At 45.8% G+C, this 25185-nt stretch overlaps 2 protein-coding genes across 3 annotated transcripts in view; both read left to right on the top strand.

Moving 5' to 3' along the window:
• The window catches only part of RELCH (RAB11 binding and LisH domain, coiled-coil and HEAT repeat containing), an 88751-nt gene extending 88192 nt beyond the window's left edge, over positions 1-559 (top strand). For both annotated transcript variants that reach the window (XM_068396814.1, XM_068396813.1), the window contains exon 29: positions 9-559. In XM_068396814.1, the coding sequence (XP_068252915.1) occupies positions 9-129 (121 nt within the window). In that variant the 3' untranslated portion in view covers positions 130-559. The remainder of the gene's footprint in view (positions 1-8) is intronic.
• A 9227-nt stretch (positions 560-9786) lies between these two features.
• TNFRSF11A (TNF receptor superfamily member 11a) overlaps positions 9787-25185 on the top strand; it is a 28810-nt gene continuing 13411 nt past the window's right edge. Inside the window, exon 1 of the mRNA XM_068396978.1 lies at positions 9787-9865. Coding sequence (XP_068253079.1) covers positions 9806-9865 — 60 coding nt within the window. The 5' untranslated portion in view covers positions 9787-9805. The remainder of the gene's footprint in view (positions 9866-25185) is intronic.

Genomic DNA, 25185 nt, shown 5'->3' with positions numbered 1-25185 from the left:
CTTCCTAGCTCAATGTCGATTGCGGCAAGTCTTGTGAGTGAAGATACAAAGACCAAGTTTTTGAACAAAATGGGCCAGCTGACTACATCAGGTGCAATGTTGGCTAACGTGTTTCAGAGGAAGAAGTGAGATGGGAAAAGGAACTCCCGGCTAACACTAAGATGGACCTCACAGAGACTGGTTCCTGTACTTGAAGTACTTGCCTTTTAATTTCTTCTGTCTTATGTTCTTGTAGTATAATTTTATTCTAACCTCCAAAGATATTTGCACTGCTTTTGAATATCGCCGTGTATCTGTTGATTTTGGGTTAACTGTGGTTGATATAAAACTGAAATCATAGTCTGTACCAAGTCCCTGTTCTGTGTTCTTGTCTTTCCAGCATATTTTTTTTTTTATATAGTGGAAGGTTTGTTTTTTTTTTTTTATTTTCTGACAGGATATCAGCAAGTATCTGTATTATACATGGAGCTATTATGACGGTACTTAAAATAATGTAAATTTGAAGTCATTGTCATGAAGTAATAAAAGTGGAGATTACTTATGTATTTAAATTATGAAAGAGTAATGCAGATTTTTTTATTATGTTTCTAAAAAGAAGAGGAAGAGCCACCAGCATTTGTCTGTGCTTCTAGGGTTGTTTTTGTAAGTATTGTGCATCTTGAATCCGGAGGAATTGCAGTATCTAATGTGTGAGACTGCTTGCACTGCATCAGTCTGCAGGGAATGCTCATGTTTCAGATGCTTTATGCTGACATTGTAAATGCTGTACAAAGTCCTTCAGATAAAATTCTCCCATCTGTTGTGGTTTTTTTGAGGGACATTTTCTTTTGGTGGAGGGGAGTGTTTTATTTTAAAGCACTTTAACAACCAGTCCACACATCCAGAGGCACATCCACTAAGTAAAAGAAAAATATGATAAATTAAGAAACGTTAATAAATGTATAAGCTACTACACAGGGGTCCCAGTACTGTTCTGCAGGCAGAGGAAACTTATGCAAGAGAAAGAGTGCTTTCATCTTGCACTCAGTGGCAGTTCTGAGTATTGTGAAAGCTAAAATTAAGATATTTTGTTGTTTAGATTGAATCTCAGTTTAAATTTAATTTTGGAGTTTTGGAATTATGTTAAGAGAGTTTGACATGCAGTTTCTTCAAAATGTTAAGTAGACTGCATTCATACTTTATAAAAATGACATTACAAGGAGTATTGTATCTTCAACAACTGCCAAATATTTTTACTAGCAAGGAAGCATTAAAAACTAAATCCTTTTATTCTTATGCAGCACTTCTTTTTCTTTCCTTCTTTCTGTCAATGTAAGCTTCTGAAAGTAAACTCAAGTGCATGCATGAACTGGTGTGAGGTAGCAAAATCTAAAAGCTCAGGCATTCTCTGACACGGTACCATTCAGTTGGAAGTATTGACATGTTTGAGGACAGGGGAAGCAAAAGGAGTGAGGGAAGAAAGTGCTCACTTCTGAAACAGAATAGGGATGGAGTAGCACTTTGGGTATTGCCCTTAGACAGAAAGAATGGAGATGGACTTCTAACTGCTGCGTGTCTGTGCCTGTTGGCTCTGCATATACAGTTGCCTGCCGTGTTTGTGTTGTGACGGGCCCTGCTGCCCACTTGCACACTGTCAGTCCCTTTACACTGCACTGAAACATTTTTCTTGAGATTACAGACAGCTCCATGCCTTCGTGTTGCTTCTTACCATGAAAGTATACTTTTAGCAGACTGACTGTGAAATGGAGATGTTCTTGAGGAATGGGAAGTGGTGACGTTCCTCTCTATTCTTCTGTTGTCAATAAAAAGTTTTGTATACCTGCCTTGTCTTGTTACTTCTAGTCTTCTCCGGAAAAGGTTATCGCATCAAACCAGCTGTTACAGGAGAGAGATCTAATGCACAGAAATTCTTTAACCTTAACCTTTTTTTTTTTTTACACAGCAGATGGTAGGCTGAACTTGCTAAATTTCGCATCTCAATGTGTCTGTTTCACTCTGGCTTCTAGTCATGTGACTTTATTGCCATTTTCATGCGGGGTCTCCTCCATTCCTGTGCCACATTTTTTTTTTTTTTCTGCTCCAGTTATTGTAGTGCCAGAGAGAGATCAGTAGTCGTGAGACTGAAATGACTTCTTTATGGTTAAACTTCTACTTTCCAAAGCAGGGCAGCTGCCTGCAGGCTGCCTGTGAGAGTGGCTCTTAGCCCACACTGAACTTCAACCAGTGTTTGGAAATCTGCTGATCAGCACAAGCCAAAAAACTGACAGCAGTTTACCTATGGATGACTGTAGGATGAGACTCTTGTTTGTTAGTATAAACAACTTTGCCCAGCTAGGTCCAGTCTCTTGAGCCCTATGCAAAGTTTGGCTTTTGCTAGTCACCGTTTTACTTCATACTGGTTCATCCACAGAGGAATTTGAGTGAGAATCCCAGGAATACCAGCTCCTCTGTCATGGTAACTGCTGAGGGGAAAAAAAAAAAAAGAAATCTGTGTAGGCAACAAACCTTATGCAGGTTGTCTTCAGGAGTTTTGTCTCCTAAATTTCAGGTCTCTATTTAGCATATGTTGGTTGCCGGAGTTTTTTTAAACGTTTATTAGTTTACCAAATATTGACAAGTTTCCAAGAAGATGGCAAGAAGTTGTTCTATGCAGCTTTTTTTAATTTTTCCTCCTACTATGACACTGTAGCATTCAGGAGTGGGAAAGAAAAGTGAGAAATCTTTAAAGAAAAGAATTACCAGAATATTTTAAATTAACTTTTTTCCTCCTGTTGTTATACAAAACAAGTTAAGTAAACCTTTGGGGAGAAAATGCTTCATTAAAAGAAGACAGTTGTATATCCAGCATGGAAAGTAATTAATCCCCAAAGGGTTATACTCAATTGCTTATGCTTTTTCCAAAATTAGGAAAAATTAGCAAAAAACAAAATTTTTTCTTTATTAGCTCTGCCTGAACTTCTGCAACTTGTTGGCTTTAAATAGGGGGTATGTTGAAGGTCTCATGCTGCCCTTAGTGTAATTTCAGATTCTTAGAATCTTTCCTTAAAGGATTGACTCTTGAGCTCTTAAGCAAATGTAATCAGTGGGCTGAAGGTCCATGGCTGCCTGAATTGAGTGTTCATGATCTAAATATGTTTTCTGTAGATTAAACATAAGGCTGACTGATACTATGCACATATTTTGTTCTGAAAGAGGTTATTTTCTAAAACTATAAATGAGGCAAATTACTCTTTTCCTATCTTCTAATCAAGGTGAATAAATGGAGCTCTTTAAGAAAACCTGCATGTTCTTCTGTCAGTCTCTCCCACTCTCCTTTCGTACTGAGAAGAGAAAAAATGCTGCTATTGCTGTACATAAAAGTATATTCTGGTTAGGAGAACTAAAAGCAGCTTTTGAATGGATTAGTGGCTAGAGAAAATGAGGAAGCTGATGTTTGCAAATTGAAATGTTAAGACTGAAAGACAAAAATTATGCATGAAAAAGATCTGTTGTGAAGAACAAGGAGGAGTTTTTGTAATATGTTATGGGAATTCATTGCTACATATGGATGATAAGATGATTCAAAATGGTGCAGAAAAAGAAGTGTGGAATATTTCTGTTCTCTGTGTTGTGACAGTGTTAATGGCATTTTTCTGTGCCAGGAATAAGTGTCTCTACATTTTAGTGCAGTTTCTAAAGGTGGGTATCATGTATTCAAAATGTTTTAAGTAATTTCCCATATGAAACTTACTGATGTGGATATTTACGTAAGCCATGAAGCACTAGTAAAGCTTCATGGGGTAGAAAATCATTAATATGCTGATACAACAAGCTGATTGGCATGGCATTGATCTGAGGTAGAATCACAGAATTTCTTGCATCAGATGTAAATGCTGATGAATTACAGGATTGCAGTATGGTGCCAGGCAACAAGACTTCAAGGAAGCAGCTTTGGTGGTTTACTGAGTGCATTTGGCTAACATTTCCAGCAAACGCATTCGGTTATGTAGCTAGTTTGTTTCAGACTGTAAAATTGGCCAACAAAGGCATAGAGGAATGCTGTTGTTGAATAAGTAGGCCAGTCGAGTCCTGAATTTTAGTACTGTGTGCCAATATATCATGTGTTAACCAATCTCGATGAGTAACCATGAATGAGTAATCATTTTCCAGAGAAGCTGTTTCTAAAGTGTTCTCCTTTAGGTTTAATGCTGGTCAGGTTGCGTGCTTATAGGTAAGCTGTAAGAAAAGATGATGCTGTTTTTGTAGAGTTTGTAACAGTGGTAAACAGCCTGTATCTTTGGAGGCATCTGCACTACATGCTGAGCTTGAACTCCCATCATTCTTCCAAGGTAGTGAAAGGTTTCCTTAGCCTAAAGATTTCTAGTTCCTAGAAACTTTGACCATGAGCAGTTCTACTGTAGGAGTCAGTGACTTGAAAAGGTGACTCGCAAATTAGCGTAAAGGGTGACAGTGGCCTGTCTGGTTCCTTTCCCAGCACTGGTATTGCATGTGCTCCTTACTGTGTCCTGAAATTGTTTTGATTCTGGTCTTGTGCTGCTGCTCTTTGCCCTGCACTTTAATGGAGATTTTTCCCATTCCCCAAAACATGAGAAACTTCTTCAGCTTCATATGCGGCTGAGGTGGAGGCAGTATGATGGAGCCCTCCTAAAGTTACGGCAGCTGTAGCACGTGCGTTGTAGGATCCTGTGTGTCATTCTGCTGGGCCTGTTACACTTTCCCTTTAAATATGATGCAAGGGGATCGGGAAGCAGGAACAGGGAAGCAGCAGCTGTAGTGTTTAATAGGCAATAATGTGTCACTTAGACTTGATCCTTTGCTGAGGGGTGAATGCACTCTATTGATCCAAGTGTGAGTCATCTTGATATTAAGGTGAGTTTTCAAAGACGTTCAAGATCATTAAGCATGCTGTTAGATAAAATGGCAGGGTGACTCTGTGGAACTGGTAATGGGGTGTTGCACGGTGTTTCAAAGGACTTATGGTCTCAGTCCTCTTGCTGAGGGGTTGGTGGGTGTTTGCCAGCCTTAAAGACTCATCTCCAGGCAGGACAGAGCAAGCTCCCCAGTTTGTGCCAGTATTGCTCTTGTCCTAAGGATGAATAGATGACTTAAGTCTTCGAGGTCATCAGGTTGATATCTCTTATAAGCATGAACAAACATTGAAAGTTAAAAATTCACCACGACTTTGTATTTCTTTCCAGAAATATGTAGGCATTGTTATTGCCACAGTGGTTGGTAATAACCTATCAGTTCAGTGTGTGCTTGCACGTACTTCAAATATTTGACCCATTAGCGGTGGCTGGTTGTGAGCTTTTTTCTTTTGGATGCTGCAAGCTTCAGGTTTCTGACGGGCATTCAGCACTGGTACATTTTTGTGGGATTGTAAAAGGTGTGTTGTGTAAACCACACCCATGTGACTAAAGAGCTTCATTAGAGTTGCTCTGTCATGAGAAATATTTGTGTGTTTGAAAATATCAAGGAGATTGGGCAATAGTCTGTTATGAAAACTTGCATTTCACAGGAAGAAAACAGTTTCAAGTTGACAACATAGTTTTGTGTATGATTTTATTTTTGTAAATAATAGATTTTTAAAAATGGATTTATTTTAATAGCTAGAGACTTCAAAGAAATTAGAGCCCCCTGTGCTAGAAGTGAGTATTTTCTACCTTTTTTCTCTAGCCCACTATAGAAAGCTCCATATATTGGATCATATAGTAAGGTGCTTTCCCTGTGGCGGATGATGAGGCAGCCTTTCTCCCTGGCCCCACGATGGACTTTGTGCATGGGTTGCTGATACTCCAGAAGCTGCACTGCAACCCACCTGCCCCCCAAGGCATCCCCCTGATTTAGAGGGCTCTTTCCTAGAGCTCTGACTTTGCATGTACACTGGGTTTCTCGCTCACCTGCTGAGAGGCAGGTGCTTGTATTTACAAAGCCTGTATTTAGTTCACAGTCCAAAACCCCAACCAACCTTTACAACATTTGGTGGAAGAAAAACGTTGATCTAGATCCAACAAAACCCTTCATCTCATCCCCCATCCCTCGACAGGATGTGAGAGGTGGGGGAATGGAAGCGCCTTCACTGCCTTTCTGCATGGTGTGAAAAGGCACCCTGGGGTGCAACCATGTGCCTTTCAGTTTTGCTTCTCTGCACAGGTTTCCTTCGTGTCGTTTCAAAGACCCAGGTTTAGCACGCAGCCTCCCAGTTCTTCCTCCCAGGGAAGTGGGACATCACGAGGGGCTGGGGCCCTTGTGCAGGTATGGGGCAGGGGAGTTCAGTGGCATGGATAAAGTGAAGGAGTAGCTGAGGATGTGAGTGTGAGCCTACAGGTGCTGTGCAGATGCCCAGTCGACTCGTGTATCCACCAAACCATTCCTTATCTTTCCTTTTCGGGTTGAAAGTTTTGCTGTCAAATTCGGGGATTGCCTGGGAGTTAGTCACTGTTTATCCAAGCTCCTGGAAAAGAGGCATTCTGAATCTGATGCTGAAGTGGTTTCATTTTCAGACAGTGACAAGACTTGTGGTGTTACATTGAATGCTGTAGTTCTTTTAAAGTATTATTTAGTATGTAATTTCCACTTCTCTCTGTCTAGGAAGGAGGTAAGAAGGGATCTCTATTGACCGTTGACCTGCTAAGCGGTCAGCCACGCTCACGGTTTGCTTTCCAGGGCAGGCTTCACCAGGGAAGGGATCCTGATATTATCCAGGGGACTAGTTTGATTCTGTGGCACCTCTAAGGCTGCACATGGTTTTCCATCTCTCTTCTTTAGAAAGAGCATCCCAAAGGCCAGTCCAGTTTAGGCTCATGTGCCACAGCAGTGAACAGGAACAGGAGGCACCCGACCACCACCGTAAGTTTGAAACTTTCAGATTTCGAGCATTTTGGTTTTATTCAAAATAGATGCTTTGCAAAGGCAGCTGAAAAACTAGTGTCCTATAATAGAAAAAAAAAATCTTTTCTATAAAAGAAAAGGCTGACAAACCAGTTTTGGTGTAAATTTTTAGTTTTTACTTGTGTTACATAGAATGACATTTGCAATAGATGTGACAGTATCAAGAGCACTTTCTCCTATACCTTCCCAAGTTCATATTTTCAAGCATTCACATTTCAGTTTCTAACGATCTACTGCAATACATAATTAAGACTATAAAGCACCCAGTAGTGGCTTCTGTGGGTTTTGGCTCAGAAACATAAAATTTAACTCTGAGGAAAATGTCTGAGCTTTCAAAAAGATGCTGTCTTCATATAGTGGAAGAAAATGAGAGAAATTTCAGCCTGAACAGCAAATACTTCAGGCAGGATCAGGAGTGAGAACACAAAAGTAATTGAGCTAACGTGCATTACTGAACTGTCTGGAGCTCCTCTGAGCTAACAGGGCTTGGCTTAACTCAATGCCTTCAAAGCCTTTACTCCACACCTTCAGAGTGAGCCGGTAACATGTCTAACTGCTCCTGACAGTGTGAGTTTGCTCCTGTAAATCTGTGGTTAGAAAGAGCAGCTGGTAAATAAACACAACCTATAGCCTATTGTGCTAAATGTGAAAAGGGGAAGAGACTTAACCAACTGTTCTGTTTAAAAAGAAACATTTCCTTGTACCTCAAATACAAACATTTAAAAACACCCTGGCCAGCACAGGGCTGTGAGTTTTTGGAAGTGGGCGGATGTGGCTCTGGCAGAAGGATCTCCACGCAGTGCTGCTCAGCCATCTCACCAGGCTCCCTCCAGGACTGATGGGGAACAGCACAGCTGCCAGCAGCCAGGCACGTATGTTACCCACGCCTCACGCCTTACCTTGCAAAGCCCCCGCTGAAGTCGGCTTTGCACATATTGCCTACCGGGCAAGCTGGGTGCCGCGGCCATCCCTTCCACCCCTCACTCCCAACTCAATGTCTGTTCAGTACTAGAGCTGTAGCCTGCCCAGCCCAAGCGTGGTGAGACCCCGACTCCTCTGGCAGGTCATCAGGGCTCTGACATTGTAACTGCAAGCTCTATGGCTCACTAAAACCCATCAGCATGTCCCTCGCCATAGCTCTTCTGAAGGTGAATGGGCAGCAAGATCAGCCGCTGGCCTGAAGCCAGGCACGTCACACAGTGTCGTTTTGCCCCGTAGCCCGTTGTGGAGCATCAAACCCATGTAGGAGCTACCAGTGCCCAAACAGCCACACTGTGTTGGAGACCAGGCAGAGGAACATGGGCGCTGAGACCTGCTTGAGCACAGATCGGGCAGGACCCAAAGCTTTCAGAGGACGTTGAGGGTGTTAAGTGTTGAAAGGAACTTTAGGAAGATTAGAAAGGTCTGATTTTATGGCCCCTGGAAACTATGTAGAGGTCAAGTGAGTGTTGTAGCTGTTTTGCCATGCAAGCAGGCCCTCCCTGCTAGCTACAGGAGAGAAACCCGGCAGCCATTCCTGTCCCAAGTGCTCCCTGGCTCTGAGGATCACTCCTGTGAGCAGAAATCAGAGCACAGTGTCACAGGTAAAGGTTTTCTTTTTTATATCCTCTTCATCTTTTATGTTTGAATTTATTTATTTATTTGCAAATTTAGAGCAACTTAGAAATAACTTTTTTTTTCGTGGTGAAGGGTTAAATCTAAATACACAAGTGAAAGAACAACTTCCTTATTCGCTCAAGTCAGAACCATGCTCCCGGCTTATTTCACAGCGGCGTGTGAGCGCAGGGAGGCCGGGAAGGTGGTGTAATGACACTGTCGGCTCTGCTGGATCCTCAGCCCCTGTAAATTGGCACTGCCAAGTGGTGCTGCCCTGTCCTGCCCCACCGCAGAGGATTCCTGCTCCCTTTGCGAGATGAGGGGCATCACGGCCTGTGCCCAGTTTTGAGTGGCATGCCACCAGCTGCAGCCACTCTTTTGCCAGGCAAGGCGGTTGCTGCTGGGTTGGTTTTGGGGGTCAAGAGGCCACTCTGCACTGTCCCAAATCGGGCCGCAGGGAGTGACTCCATGCACGGCGCGGGGTGCTTTGGGAGAGCTCCTGAAGCACATCTTCCACTTTTCTTTCCCCTGGCAGCAATGCCACCCACCAGCTACCCCGTCAGCCAAAGTAAAGTACCTGGGAGGCCTCGAGCCGTGCCAGAACGCCGAGGCTAGCACCCGCAGGGCTGTTGCACGGGAGCAGAGATGGGATAGGGGATGGGACGGGGCGGGAGGCTTTCCCCAGTGCCGGGGGCAGGTGCCAGCAGGAGGGCGGTTGCACCAGGGCGGATCAGAGAGCGGGTGGGAGGCTGCCCAAGGCACAGCCAGCAGCCCGGGATGTCCTCTGAGAGCATAAGGCAATATCCAGGGGTGGTGAGGAGAAGGCAGCGATTACGGGGCAGATGCACGGCGAGGGATGGTGCCAGGTAAGAGGAGGGCTGGGAAGGGGGGACGCAGAGGGTGGAGGGCAGGTGGATGGATGGTCCTGCTGAGAAGGACTGAGAAGGACCGGGAAAGCAGTCCCCATGGGCAGGAGGAGGGACATGGGCATGGTGACTAAACTTCTTGTAAAAGGGGGTGGAGAAAGGAAAGGGAGGGACAAGAAGAGAGGGGAAAAAAAAAAAAAAACCTGCATGTCAAGGCTGAGGAAATGCTATGGGAACTACAGCCAGGCGCCCTTTTTTTTTTTTTTTCTCTTCTTCTTCTTCTCTCTTCTCCCCTGGTGTAGCTGAGAGGAAGGAAAGGAAGAAAGAGAAGTAGCTCGCTCAAATGTGCCTCGCTGTGCTGCCGGGGCTCGGGGGCTCGGCTGGAAGGATCTAGTTTCTCTTCGGTGGCAGGAAAAGGAGCCACAGGAGGAGGCAGAGCCGGACACCCAGACATGCCCGTCCCGTCAGGCTGCTGGCTGCTGCTCCTCTGCCTCACTGCCGCTGGCAGACAGGTAAGGCTGCGCTGCCAGGGCCGAGCCAGGGCAGGGGGAATGCTGGTGTCGCGTCTCACCTGGGGAGGGTTGTTTCTTCACCCGACACCCAGGGGAGGTGGCGAAGTCGGAGCCTGTGGGATCTTGCACGGCTGGCACTGGCAGAGCCGTGTCTACTAGAACAGCTTCGCCTGCCTTTTTTTCCCCTCTGGTTCTTTGGGTTTCATTTTTGTTTTTTTCGCTGCAACTCACCCTGTCTCACAAGCTTCTCTCACTTCTTTAAAATCAAAATAGCCCAAACCCAAAGCTCCAAAGGAAGCCAGAGGATCTGCAGGGAAAACAGCCTGCTCCTGCCCAGGGCAGGGTGTGAGAAACCAGAAAATATTTGCAGTGAGGTTGTTGAGGGATATAATTTGCATGTAGAGTAAAAATAAGGCAGACTCCACCCTAGCGAACAGATTTGTTCAAGAGAGCATGAGCACACTTGTCCCTCAGACATGGGACAAGCGCGTATGGTCTTTGCAGCCCTGCTACAGCTTTTCAGCCTCCCCAGAGGGGTGCAGTGCCCTCGCGCTCTGACCCCCACCATCCCAAATGTAGGCAACCCCTGAGCAGCCCCGGGAGGTGGGACGGCGTTGTGACCCCAGGTGCACGGGCGGAAGACTGAGGCCCCGACCGGCTACGTGACTCGCTCGGAGGTTCACGTGCCGCTCATGAGCTGGGAACCAAACCCCAGTCCCAGGTCAGCTGCCCCACAAGGGGCAGCCCTTTGCTCTCAAGGGGAAAGATCCGAGCGAGGTTTGGCTCTGCGGTTGTTTGTAAACAGAGCGCGTTCTTTTTGCAGCTTCGTGCAATGCCAGGTGGCTAATGGTCAGCGTGTTTTACGTCTGGGATCGTTGCTGGTCTCCCCTATTTTCAGAAAGACCATTTTCAACAGCCAGCTCTTGCTGAGCCTTGTGAATGGCATACATCGGGTTTCCTCCAGCGGTTTAAATTTGCAGAATCTTGCTTTGCTTTTTCTAATTATACAGCTTAAAAATTATTCCTCTCCCTTTGGATTATTTAGACCCTTCTAGACTGGTGGGCTGTTTGCAAATCCCATGCTACAGGCAGTTTATTTCCTCCATTAATCAATGTTTGGCAGCCTCGCTACTATTTGTATTTCTTTCATTTGAACTTCTAGTATTTCTCTGTGTCTCATTATTCTTGATTAGTTGTGTCATTTTAAGTGCTTCTCTCAGCATAGTGCTATAACTGGGCCATGGCTGGGTTCCCTGAGAGCAAGGTGCAGCTTCAAGAAAAAAAAAAGATTAAAAACCAAAAAAAAACCCAAAAAACCCTCTGCTGTCTACAGCTTACAATTTAATGTCTGACCGCATAGTCCTGAGAGCCTTTCCTCTGGATCCCTGGTCCTAAATATATTGCCTAAAACCACACAGGCCTTTTTTCCCCTCTAAAACATATGTTTCGTTCTGTCCACCCTCGCTCCTTAGGCTTCTCTTAAGTTGCTGCTTTCCAGGTGTCCTCCATATGTATATGAATGAGCCTGCGTACTTCAAAAGTGATTTTTACATCATAGCTTTCACGTGGTTTCTCCCGTTCCTCAGGTTCCTCTATGTCTGTCTCCTTTTTCTGCCCTGGTGTTCAGGACTGTGACCAATGCAGCATAATGAGAAGACCTCAATGTTCTTCATACCTTTGCTCCAGGTCACTAACCATGACATATTTACTTCCTTCTGGAGCCATTTGGGTTCGGGGCAGTTGTTCCCTTTGGAATCTCCTCATTGCCTGGAATCTGCTTAACTCTTGACCAAACCTTGGAAATTCAGATTTCCATGCTATAGCTCCCAGCATGTTTCAGGTACCCTGATGTAGGAGCCAGGAGGAGCTCTTCATTATTTCTCATCTCTCAATTCATAGCCTTTCAGAGGATGCAAAACAGGGAACTTGTATTTATTTGGGGCTGATGTGTAAAGTCTTTCCACTGCATTCAACACGTGCTTAATTCTGACTCTGTAAGTGGTTGCACAGGGTGCAACTTTCCATAGCCAAGTACAAGTACAAGGACAAGTTGCAGTACAAAATAGGAGGGGGCTCCAGGGAAGTGGAAGTGTAAGTTTATATAGGTTAAGCCATACTTTGTCAAAGAGCCCATAAATCTAATATCCTGTCTGCAACAGTGAGCAGGACCTGCAAGTCAAGAACATGCAAGCAAGGCAAGCCTGGAGAGATGCTGCTCCCATCCAGCCTTTCAGATTCTTCTTTGCTTCACTGATTTGAACAGTGGGTTTTAGAAGAGCGGTGTTTTCTCATGGAACAAATAGTGAGAATAAGTGTGGTAGGGCTGAAATTTGTCTGATACACTTGGGTTAGTTTAGAGTCAACAATATGGTGGGGTAGTGGTAGGGCAGTGATATTTGCAATATATTTCCTGTGAAGAATGAGAAATACTTGCAAATGTAAGTTAATGTGTACTCATAATTCTGCTGAGAATAGACATGATCATCATCATCATTTTCACCAAAGAGGAAACAGGAACAGAGAATTCGTGACTTGCTCTAGGTCACATACCAAGCATGGAGCAGAACTGCTGGGAGCAGAGCTCAGCCCTCCTTGTCTTGTGCTTCAGCCACAAGATGATCTTTCCAAGTGATTTGTCTTGGGCAGCTGTCAGAGGACATGGTATTTTGCTTTCTGAGGCATGATCTGCTCAGCTTCTTTCTACAGAATAGTCACATCCCTTTCCTTGCTTAACACTGGTGAAGAGCATAAATGTTTCTATCAGATGGGAGTTAAAGCTGGTGAGAATGTGCATTTGCAAATATGCAGTAAACCAGTTGCCTGGTTTAACATCAAGGACTTTTTTCCCCTTGTGTGGCAAAGGGATGGGTTCTTCCACTACTCCATAACATTTACTTTATAGGGAAAGTTTGTTCACTGCAAGCATCTGGAATTCTTCGTAATAAAGAGAAATTTTGGCTAAAATATAGATTATCTTTTTAACTTCCTAAAATATGTAGTCTTTATGATGAGAGGGGAAAAAAGAGCATAAAAACATCCATGTAGTATTATATCATGGGCTGTCCTCATCCAGTATTCCTGCTCTGATCAGGGCCAAAGGAACCACTCAGTAGAGCAAAACTTCTACAATATCTGATTTAAACATCTGGATTTATTCTGTTGTTAACAGCATGGGTTTCAAAGTTACTGTAATTCAAGTAGTTCACTTGTCAAAATGCCCTTGCAGGAATGGTTCCTGCAAGGGAAACGGGAAAGTTTTTCATTGCAGTTTCCCCCAGAACATGTGAAAAATCTCACAGCACCTCATATAAAAGGAATATAATGCATATAAAACTGAACCAATCCACAACTGAAGAAACCTCTGCTGCTTCTCTTTTCATGTTAAGCATCATCTTCCTGATGTAATTTCTTCCTTCCCACAAACGGGACCAAAACAAACCTTCACCACATTTCGCAAGTCAGTAGAATTCAAAGCTTATCAGCCATCTCGAGGGTACTGACCGACGTCATTTATGGCACAGGGCTTTCTTCATACTGTGCTAGAAAAAAAAATGCAGGTCAAGCAGAGAGGTTAACTGCGGCCCTAAGGATCTGTTTCTTTCGCCTGTTACTGTCATCCCAAGCACTCTCAAGCTCAGAAAACTGGGATGTAATTTGACTGCTCTGCAAGAACTAGTACAGGCAGTAAAAGGGATGTGTGCATAACTACGGCGTAGAAAACCATGAAAGCCTCGAAGGGGTGCCCTCTGGCATTTACACCTTAATGCTATTTAGAGGAATCATATTTGAGTCACTTTGCTGTGTTTATCCATCTGTCCCTTGTAGTTCAAGTGGTGGAAGACCCTGCTGTACTAGGCACACGCGTAGACACAACAAAATGGTAACCCCTGTCGTGAGGCTGTCCTGCTCCGGCTTCTCCCTGCCAACTTCCTCTCTGTGTGACCGGGTCTCCAGGAGGTGTTTGCAGTGACCAGAGCCAGGAGGGTTCCTGTCACCGCAGAATCCAGACCTCCTTCCATCCCATGCCCCATGCTGCGAGGAGCTGCTCTGCAGTGCGAAGGCTGCTGGACACTTGGAGGAGGTGGTTGCTTCTGATGCTGGTTTAGCTTGCTGAAGGCGGGCAGTGGGGAGAAGAGGGAAATGGAGATGGCTGGTTCATCACATCCTCAGCTGCAACCGTGCTTCTTGCACAGGCTGCCTCCTTCCTTTCAATGGAAGCTCAACTTGACAGGCAGCGCTGGCTTCTGCTGCAGCTGCTCACCCTCTGGTTTGAGTGCACACTGGTTGGTGTTGCCTGCATGGAGAAGCAGCTGCTCTGAGAATGGTTCATTATTACCGACAGGAAGCGCAAAGGCAAATATTTGTGTGTTATAAATGCAATATAAAAATTAAGTGCTGTTTAACCAGGTTGCACTATGGACTTGGGTAGGCCTCAGTCTGTATAACACAATAGCCTGCCTGCAAGAACTTGCCCCTTTTTATGGCTTACTCTCTTTGAAAATGGTCCAAAGTTCATGTAGCAGAAGCAAGACTGTTGTTGGACCTCCACGGGATGGAGCAGCAATGGCTGGAAGTCACAGGGTGGGCTGCGGGAGAGTCCTGCTCCGCAGGCTGCACTGGCGCCTGGGGCAGTCTGCTGTTGTGCCTGCTCTGTGGCAGCGGGGTTCGGTGTGACGCTTCAGCTCGGGGGAAATGCAAGTTTCCTGATTTTTCTTTGTTTGTGTGTCACTGCAGTGTGCAATCATATTTGTGATGTGGTGTCTTGCAGAGGGCTCAGCACCACACCAGAGGAGCGATGCTGAATGACGCCCTGTGCTCTGGGACATTCTGGCTTTTGTCCCATACCTGTGCAGCCACCTTGGCTGCTCTTCACAGGGCTCCCCTTGGTTCCTTTTTTGTTTGCCTTTTCAGGGTGTGAGTTCTCTGGGCTGAGGGCTTGGCTTTCTGTGGTGTTTGTACAGTGCTAAGGATGTCGTGGCTGCAAACAAAGCCAAGGAGTCATTAATCAACACAGGATAGAGCACCGTCCATTTCCCACCAAAGTCATGGGGAGGTCTGCCCGTGTGGGCCCAGGAGGGAAGCAGATACATCCCCCCATCCATCTGCCATCACACAGACAGTAGCATCCAACCCTCACCCTTATTCTCTGGCCCGTGACCCCACCAGCATCCCCGTGGCAGGGGCATGTTCACTGTGCTGCTTGGCCAAATATGTTTGTGGTGGTTCCTCACCTCTTCCCTGCCATGTCGCTGATGGAGAGGCTGGGGCACGGTCTGCGGCAGAGAAGGGCAGCAGGCAGGTGTAGAGTGGAGACCTGGAGCTGCCTCTCGGCTCTGCAGAACCCGCTGGCTGCTCCCCTCTTAAGGTCTAGATAAAAGAGACCAGGAAAGGCTGTGTTTGGTAAAAGAGCCAAGCTGGCCGGTTTAATCCACCCTGCAAGAGCCATTTAGCCAAGAGGGGGAAAAAAAAATGAGGTCATTCACCCTCACCACTTTGTGGCTACTCCAAAAGAAAAAAAAGTATATAGGGTCTGTTCAAGAATGACAAAGACAACATTTGTGACTGCAGATGGGTGCAGAATATATTTAGTCAGTGGTCAAAGTGAAGGGAGAAGAAAAAAAATCTTGTATGGAAAAAAAATACTGTGAAGTTTTGTTAGGCAACCCATTAATCTGGAATACAGATAGGGAAAAATGTGCTACTAGGTTCATATGGAGTCCTAAAAGTTGCTTATGTAGCACACAAGGGAATCTATTTTGAGCATGTTATTTTGCCACAGCAAATAGTTTTGCCTTATGAGCATCATGTTCTTCAGTAACTTTTCGTTGTTCAGTAGGAAGAACGATGAGATGATTCCTTGAATGTGCTCTCACGGGAAAAAAAATTCTCCCCTGCAGTACCCCATGTAGTAAACAGGCTGCTTTAAGGAAATGAGCCAAAGCCCATTCAAATCAGGGAGGAATATTTCCAGCGACTTGCCTGGCCCACGGTCCCTGACAGAGCTGGTTCCTTGTGGTGACACCTAAGAGTAAATGAACCAATTCTCAGCCCAGTCCTGAGCCCTTTAATATGGGCGACAATTGCTTCATGCTGGAGAAGGTGCAGATCCAATTGTGCAGTCCTTACTATAATTCACACCAAGGCAGAGCAGTCTGCAGGTGTTACATACATCCCCTCTATACGGCCATCGTCCAAAGAAAGGGCTACAGCCCTACCACTACCATTCGTATTTCTGCCTGCAGAATATTCAGCATTTGTTCCATGTGCAATGCTAAAATCTAGGAGAAGGAAGCCAAAGCAGAGATTTAGGCAGTGAAAAGAGGCTTCCCCTCTTCTCTGTGACCTTTTTCATTCTCCCTGCAGCTCAGCTAGGATTGCAGGTCTCACCTCACACTATAAGAGATTAATATGTTATGTTCAGCTCTGGTGGCATGCTGGAAGGAAAGGGTACATAAACATACAGATTTTTAAGCATAGAAAGTCCCCACTGAAATCCTGATCTGGCATCCAGAAATAGCCCAGCCCAAGAAATCTCTCATGGTCATTTCTTCATTAAGACTCAACTTCAGTTGATGAATCCTACAAAAAATAATCTGCTGAACAAAAAAATGCAAGAGGAGCATGCTCCACATAAATGATTGTGTCCTCAGTGCCTTTTTTATTATTATTATTTTAATTAAGCATGAATGGGTGTAGAATTACTCATGGTGAGTCACTGAGACTGTACCTGGAGCGGTGAGACTGCTAAGCTTTCCTATGGAGCGCTGCTGTTGCATTTGTTTAATCCAGAAGATATTTGCCTTTGCAGGCCTTTTCCCAGGCACATCTAGGTATTAGCTTTGGTAATGTCCTTATTCTGCAGGTTTTGTTTCTGCTTGTTACGGACTGTTGTCTTGCTGTCAAGCCTTTTTGTTAAATATTTTGGTTTGATTAGCTTTTGGGTTTTTACTCTCTGATTCATCTTCAAAATGTTCTGCCTAGTAGCTATTAGTCTTTGAATTGCTGTGGCAGTGAGGACACGCAGGTTAAAGCATGAGGTTTTCCACTAAAGTGCAGGCAACATGCAGATGCTACTGACCGCCCAGCCGATGAAAATGTTAGGTGTACCCTTCTGGCTGTTGTATGAAGATGACTTTGTCTCTGAATGACGAATGCTCTGCACGTGATGGTGAGTTTTTAGTCCACTGAGGAAGGCTGGCTGATTCACACATTCGGTCGGTAGCCGTTTCAGCCCTGCCATCTATCACCTCCGTCATCTCCCATCTGATATACCTGAGGTTCCTCTCTGCCTTACCCCCACCACCCCGCTGCGAGAGTGGTCAGTGCAGAACTTCTCCTTCACGTAGTCTGCTGGCTAGAAATAACTCTGGTGGGTTTGAGATTGATGAATGGTCCTTCCCTTTGGTGGAGCAGCACCAGTTGCTCAGGTGTTTGCTTTTTGTTGCGTGCTAAAACAGAGGGGCAAGGGGAATAGCCAGGATGGGGCTTTCACCAGCGTTTGCCCGCTTCCTGGCTGCAAGTTACAGTTTTCTCTTGACCTCTTTGTTATCAGTTTTATCCCTCGTGTTCTTTCTGGCCTCTTTAGGTATTCAGGCTCAAGCAGGGTTTCAAGGACCTATTTTTAAGAGTGAAATAATATTTAGTTTTTAGTTGTTGCATTTCCCGGTTATATTTTACCACGTGGTGGTAGTTCTGTGATGTGGTTTACTGGTCACTGGAAAGCTGATGTCACCAAAAGCATTTCATTCACAATCTAAGATTTTCGTGATGAGTTACAGACCTGCAAGCGAATGACTGGAATTGCATAGCTGTGACTTGTGTGCTGCTTTGATCGAATTTCTATCAGCAGTGAGGACTGTCTGTGAAGGAACTGTTGCATTCAGCATCCATGTGATTATGATTAAGTCTTTAACATAAGACTCCTCTTTCCCCTCATAAATTCACAGTTGTAAAAATTTCCAGAGTCGTTCATTGTGAGCATTACTATTACGTGCCTCAACAGAGTGCCTGGGAGCACCAACCACAGAGTAGTGCCCATCAAGATCCAGATTCTGGTTTTATTCTTATATAATTTTTTAGGCAAGCCTCTGAAAGTCACAACGAGCTACAGAAACCTGCTGTTTGCTTAGCAATACTGATGACCCAAATCAGGCAGGAAGCTGGAGGGCTGTGGGCACACGATAGGTGTGAGAGGAGTGGGAATGGATCACATTTGAAGGAGAAAAAGCAGCAGATGACTGCAGAGGCTGTCCTAGCTGGATACCAGGGTGCTGTGTTTGCAGGGGCTACTTCAGATCAGGAAACATTGGTCAAAGCTCAGTCCTCTTGACAAAGGCAAATAAAGCCCCAAATCCACAGAAATATTATAGTTCTACAGCAGGCAAGGCTAAGGACCTCAAAAGCAAGTGGTTCAAATAAACTCTGGCTCCAAAGTATAAAGAACAAGTGGTATGCAAGGCAGGACACACCATAGTTGGCTCTCCTATAGATACTTTGGGTCTGTAATACTAAATCGAGAAAAAAATGTGCTTTGCTTAGTGAAATGATGACAGATGACTTGAATACTCTCCAGAAACAACTACACTGAGTAAGAAGGTGTCATCTGAAGATAGTTGCCCCTTCACGTGTCCCTTTACGTTTCAATTTTTGCAAAACTAAGATTATCGCTAATGAGCAATTCCCATTGTGGCCTCAGGTGCCTGTTCAGAAGTGACATGGGAAAAAGACTGCGGAAACCCCCGAGCTTGTTCTTCCAGATTTTTTCTTTTAAAGGAAAGAGGCCCATGCAACTCTATCTTCTCTGAAATGTCTGCCTGAATATTCATCTGAGCGAGAAAGTAATTTTAGCATCCATGACACACAGCTTCTGCTGTCACCCGATTGCTCAACGGCACCAAGAATAAATATTTCCTTAAGCCTGAGGACAGGAATCTCAATGCTGCTGGTTCCCCCTTCAGAAGCACCTGTGTGCGTGTTTTTTCAAGGTCTGAGTAACACTGTGGTGCTTTGTAGCTCTGAGTCATCGAAGCTCTCCGACCCTACAAGCACACTCTTGCTTAGCATCCTTTTCAGCAAATGGAGGGGGAAAAACAAAAAGAAGCTGAAAAGCTGCCTCCAGCTTGACAGCAAAACACAGTCCTTCTGCAAACCTGGACATGAGCATACCTGTTTTTCCAAAGTCAATGGTGCTACTCATGTGCTTAAAGGTAAGCAGGTGTTGGCGTGCTTTACCGAACCAGATCCGCCAAGTCCAGAGGAGGTTTGTCTTTTTTCCCCTGGATCCTTCCCCTGTCAGATATACTTGCTCTGAGGGAATGTTAATCAAGCGGGAAAGCCGACCGGTTTTTTCGGAACTGGTGCGAACTTGTGTGCTTCACACGCTTTTTAAGTGACAAACTGAATTTACACAGGATACCTAGAGCTCTTCGAAGCACTCATTGCATGTGGTGGTGGGATTTAACGGGCAGCTTCATGAATAGTGAGACCGTTAAAGGGACAATCAGGCTGGGTTTTGTCTTATTCAATTACTTCAGAGGAGGCTGACACCTTCACATTCACCGAGGCCCCTTCGCTCTCTAGATAAGAGCTCAGCAATACCCAAATCACTCCAACCCACAGGCCAGCACCCGATGAGAGGAAGGATGTTCCAGGGGTTACAGGGTGAACTTGAGACTTGGGAGACTTGGTTTGGTTTCCGGTCACCTCCGTAAAGCCAGCCAGCCTCCGGGTGCAAGTTCCTCATCTGCAAAATGAATTGCAATTGCACTTCCCTGTCTCACAGAATCACAGAGTGGTTAGGGTTGGAAGGACCTCTGGAGATCATCTAGTCCACCCCCCTGCCAAAGCAGGTTCCCCTAGAGCACATTGCACAGAGTCATGTCCAGGTGGGTTTTGAATATCTCTAGAGAAGGAGACTCCACAACCTTCCTGGGCAGCCTGTTCCAGTGCTCTGTCACCCTCAAAGTAAAGAAGTTTTTCCTCATATTTAGATGGAACTTCCCATGTTTCAGTTTGTGCCTGTTGCCCCTTGTCCTGTCACTGGGCACCACTGAGAAGAGTCTGGCCCCCTCCACTTGACACCCACCCCTAAGATATTTGTAAGTATTGGTAAGATCCCCCCTCAGTCTTCTCTTCTCCAGGCTAAACAGACCCAACTTTCTCAGCCTTTCCTCGTAGGAGAGATGCTCCAGTCCTCTGATCATCTTTGAAGCCCTCCACTGGACTCTCTCCAGTAGTTCCTTATCTTTCTTGAACTGGAGGGCCCAGAACTGCACACAGTACTCTAGATGTGGCCTCACTAGGGCAGTGTAGAGGGGGACGATAACTTCCCTTGACCTGCTAGCCACACTCTTCCTAATGCACCCCAGGATACCATTGGCTGCCTTGGCCACAAGGGCACATTGGTGGCTCGTGGTGAACTTGTCCACCAGAACTCTCAGGTCTTTCTCCACAGAGCTGCTTTCTAGTAGGTCAACCCCCAGCCTGTACTGGTGCATGGGGTTATTCCTCCCTGGGTGCAGGACTCTACACTTGCCTTTGTTGAACTTCAGGATTTTCCTCTCCACCCAGCTCTCCAGCCTGTCCAGGTCTCGCTGAATGGCAGCACAGCCTTCTGGTGTATCAGCCAAACCTCCCAGTTTTGTGTCATCAGCAAACTTTCTGAGTGTACACTCTGTCCCTTTGTCCAGATCATTGATGAATAAGTAAAACAGGACTGGACCCAGTACTGACCCCTGGGGAACGCTGCTAGCTACAGGCCTCCAACTAGACTCAGCACTGCTGATCACAACCCTCTGAGCTCTGCCATTCAGCCAGTTCTCAGTCCACCTCACTGTGCACTCATCTAAGCCACACTTCCTGAGCTTTCCTATGAGGATGTTGTGGGAGACAGTATCAAAAGCCTTGCTGAAGTCAAGATAGACAACATCCACTGTTGTCTACCCTCATCTACCCAGCTGGTCATGTCCTCATAGAAGGCCATCAGATTGATCAAGCATGATTTCTCCTTGGTGAATCCATGTTGACTACTCCTGATAACCTCCTTTTCCTCCACATGCTTAAAGATGGCATCCAGAATGAGCTGTTCCATCACCTTTCCAGGGATGGAGGTGAGGCTGACCGTCCTGTAGTTGCCTGGGTCTTCCTTCTTGCCCTTTTTGAAGACTGGAGTGACACTGGCCTTCCTCCAGGCACCTCTCCTCTTCTCCATGACCTTTCGAAGATGATGGAGAGTGGCTTGGCAATAGCATCTGCCAGCTCCCTCGGCACTCGTGGATGCATCCCATTGGGGCCCATAGATTTGTGGGTGTCCAGTTTGTCTAAATGATCTCTAACTTGATCCTCCTCAACCAAGGGAAAGTCTTCCTTTCTCCAGACTTTCTTTCATACCTCCAGGGTCCGGGATTCCTGAAGGCCACCCTTAGCAGTAAAGACTGAAGCAAAGAAGGCATTCAGTAACTCCGCCTTCTCTGCATCCTCCGTCACCAGGGCACCCTTCTCATTCAGCAGTGGGCCCACGTTTTCCCTAGTTTTCCTTCTGCTGCTGATATACTTGAAGAAGCCCTTCTTGTTGTCCTTGATGTCCCTTGTGAGATTTAATTCCAAGTGGAATTCCAAGTTAATTCCAAGGCCTTAGCCTTCCTTGTCGCATCCCTGCATACTCTGACAACCTTCCTGTATTCCTCACAAGTGGCCTGTCCCTTTTTCCACACTCTGTAGACTTGTTTCTTCCATTGAGGTTTTCCAGAAGCTCCTTGCTCATCCATGCAGGTCTCCTGCCCCCTTTGCTCGATTTCTAACTCATAGGGATGCACTGATCTTGAGCTTGGAGGAAGTGATGCTTAAATATTGACCAGTTCCCTTGGACCCCCCTACCTTCTGGAGCCTGATCCTATGGGATACTCCCAAGTAGGTCCTTGAAGAGGCCAAAATCAGCTCTCCTGAAGTCCAGGGTTGTGATTCTACTTCTTGCCCTGTTTCCTCCACGCAGAATCCTGAACTCCACCAGCTCGTGGTCACTGCAGCCAAGGCTACCCCCCACCTTCACATCCCCAACAAGACCTTCGTTATTTGTTAGCACAAGGTCTAGCGGCGCAACTCTCTGTGTTGGCTCCTCCACCACCTGTGTTAAAAAGTTATCATCCACGCTCTGCAGGAACCTCCTGGACTGTGGGTGCCTAGCTGTATTGTCTTTCCAACAGTCTCAGAAGGACACTGTGGTGGGAATGCACTGGTGATGGTGGTGCGTCAGGTCATCGTGCTGCCACCAGCATGAGCACTTCTCAGCCCCCAAGGGAAGCTGGGGGCTTCCCTTGATGATGAGACACACACGGTCCCTGGGCAGAGGGTTAAACAAGGGATAACCTGACTTCAGTGGGGCTGTGTTAGCAAAAGGGCCCAAGTTCACTGGATTGGCTCCCACCCTAAGAAAACCCCAGGCTACTTTTGTTTCCCTTTCTGTCCTCTCTTCTCTCCAGCTTTCATGCTCAGCAGGTCCAGCCGGTCCATACCAGGCCAAAATCCCTTGCCTTTGCAAGGAGGCTGGGCTCACGTTGGGGTTAGCATGTGGAGGCCAAGAGCCTTGTCTTCATGTTGTTGAGCATAAATCAAGGGAGGGAGTATTGCAGCTCTGTGAATGCATTGGCTTGTGTGAAAAGGGGAAGGACATGGTCGCAGAAGAGACTACTTATTGACATAGAGTGTAGATTTATGCAGCTGTAGCTGTGAGTGTATGGTAACAATAGCCCTCTTCATATGATAAAGCAGGGACATATGAAACAATTTCCAAAAGGTGGCCAAGCAATTAGCCTGCTCTCCTAGCCTCAGCGCCAGGGAGAGGATAGCTCCTCTATCAGCTCCTTCTCCTCAGGCTGAGTTGTGATTCTCAGAAATTATTCCAGACCCTTGAGCTGCATACTCTTTAGCAGATTTGCATGTCCTTCCCTAAAAAGGATGACTTTGCCCTTGCTTGACACTTCAGTAATTTTTTAGTCTTTTCCTCTAAAGAGGAACTATCAAACTGGGGCAAACAAGGAAGAAGAGGACATTCTGTGACAAAAAGCGAGTGACTGGACCTGTTGTTGGTCTCATCAATTTTGTTGCCTTTTCAGATGGCTGGGAATAGGAAATCAGTTGCTCAAGACTTTCTCTCTGCTGCTTGGTCCGACAACATCACCTCACCCCCGTGCTGGCCAGCTTAGTGTTTTAGCAGACACCATCTGAAGTGCATTGCAGAAAACAAGCTCCTTCGATTCAAGGAGTGTTTTCAGCGTTTCTCCTGGGACACTGAGCCATGTCACTGTTCAGCTGCCAGGCTGGCCCGGCTTTCCCTTTCCTAGATCACCTCTCGCCTCACCAGCAATGATCGTTATCCTGTGCCCCTCCTGGGCAGTGCTGCGCAAACACAAAACGCAATGTTTGTTCCAAAACACGTGTAATCTAATCACAAGAAACATACTGCTAATGAATGCAAAGAAAGAGATAAGGAAACCATGAGACAACAGAAGATTTCTTGCAAGACTAGACTCTGAATTTTACCTGGGACTGTTGTAATGATAAAAAAAAATGTCTATAAGTTGTTTATAAACTGCAAAAATACAGAAACTCAAGACCTCTGACTTGAGGTACTTATTCTGTTCCAGAAACAGCTAGCACAGTTTTGGAAAACACAAGTCGTGCACCGTCCCATGGCTCCAAGCCAAAAGGTGGTGTTTTAAAGAAAAATTTCAACCTTTTTGGTCATCTTTAAGTTACAAGACCCTTTCCAGCATTAGAAGGGGACAAGGTGTTTAGGGAAAAATATTTTCTATTTAAAGAGATTGCTTTTGCTGAAACTAGAAAAGGAGGAAAGAGGAGAAGCAAAGACTTGGAGGAAACAAGGGGAGAATGCTAGGAAGAGGAATGGAAACCAGTCTCAGTAGGCACAGGGCTGTCATATGCTATTCGACAGCAAAAGCACCCTTTAACCAGCAGCAGAAGCTCTATTGCAACTTTCTCCAAGTAAATGAGATTTTAACAACTGTATCCAATAACAAAGAATTCCTTGCTATGGGCCAGATTTTGAATCATCTTATCTACTGCAAGATCCACAACTGGTTGTAAGGTGTTGAATTTGCCTGGAGGACCATGAGCCAACAATGTGCCCTTGTGGCCAAGGCAGCCAGTGGTATCCTGGGGTGCATTAGGAAGAGAGTGGCTAGCAGGTCGAGGGAGGTTATCCTCCCCCTCTACACTGCCCTAGTGAGGCCACACCTGGAGTACTGTGTGCAGTTCTGGGCCCTCCAGTTCAAGAAAGATAAGGAACTATTGGAGAGAGTCCAGCAGAGGACTACAAAGATGATCAGAGGACTGGAGCATCTCTCCTATGAGGAGAGGCTGAGGGAGCTGGGTCTGTTTAGCCTGGAGAAGAGAAGACTGAGGGGGGAATCTTACAAATACTTACAAATATCTTAGGGGTGGGTGTCAAGTGGAGGGGGCCAGACTCTTCTCAGTGGTGCCCAGTGACAGGACAAGGGGCAACAGGCACAAACTGAAACATGGGAAGTTCCATCTAAATATGAGGAAAAACTTCTTTACTTTGAGGGTGACAGAGCACTGGAACAGGCTGCCCAGGAAGGTTGTGGAGTCTCCTTCTCTAGAGATATTCAAAACCCACCTGTACATGACCTTGTGCAACATGCTCTAGGGGAACCTGCTTTGGCAGGGGGTTGGACTAGATGATCTCCAGAGGTTCCTTCCAACCCTAACCACTCTGTGATTCTGTGACCACTGCCAGGAGACTCTCAGGGAGCCAAAGCAGGGTCAAGGAGGGGCTGGGCACGGTGCTTGCCTGGCCAGGATCCCCAGCTCAAGCCATGCCCCGAACACCAGCTGAGGGAGCCGTGTGTGCTGGGCTGCAGGTAGGACCACTGTGTATAGGGCAGCCTGGAGCAGGGAGGGATGTGAATGCCCATAAGAGCCAGAGGCAACAGTGCTACCTGCTTTGTAGATGCCTTCTCATGTAACAGATTCAGGTGGTTTGGGGGGGTGGTTTGTGTTGGTTTTGGTTTTTTTTTTTGAGAAGCAAAAAGCTGTTGGCTTAATTGTGTCACCTCTCTGGATGGCTGCCTCAGTTCCAGGAGATCATCTCTGGAGGACACAGTGGGAGCCATAAAAAGCTACAAAATTAAGGTCCAGTATTTTCTGGGGCTAGCCAGGGGTATTGTGTATCCCAGTGGGAAGCTGGGAACTTCTCCTTTTTCAGGAGTATAAATCACTCAACTTACTTGTTTGCTTAATGCTATACATTAAAACTGTCAGTTGCCCAGGTCTTGGTCTGAGGT

Source organism: Nyctibius grandis, chromosome 3 (genome assembly GCF_013368605.1).
Source record: "Nyctibius grandis isolate bNycGra1 chromosome 3, bNycGra1.pri, whole genome shotgun sequence".
Lineage (NCBI taxonomy): Eukaryota > Metazoa > Chordata > Aves > Nyctibiiformes > Nyctibiidae > Nyctibius > Nyctibius grandis.
This window is presented reverse-complemented; position numbering and strand designations above follow the sequence as displayed.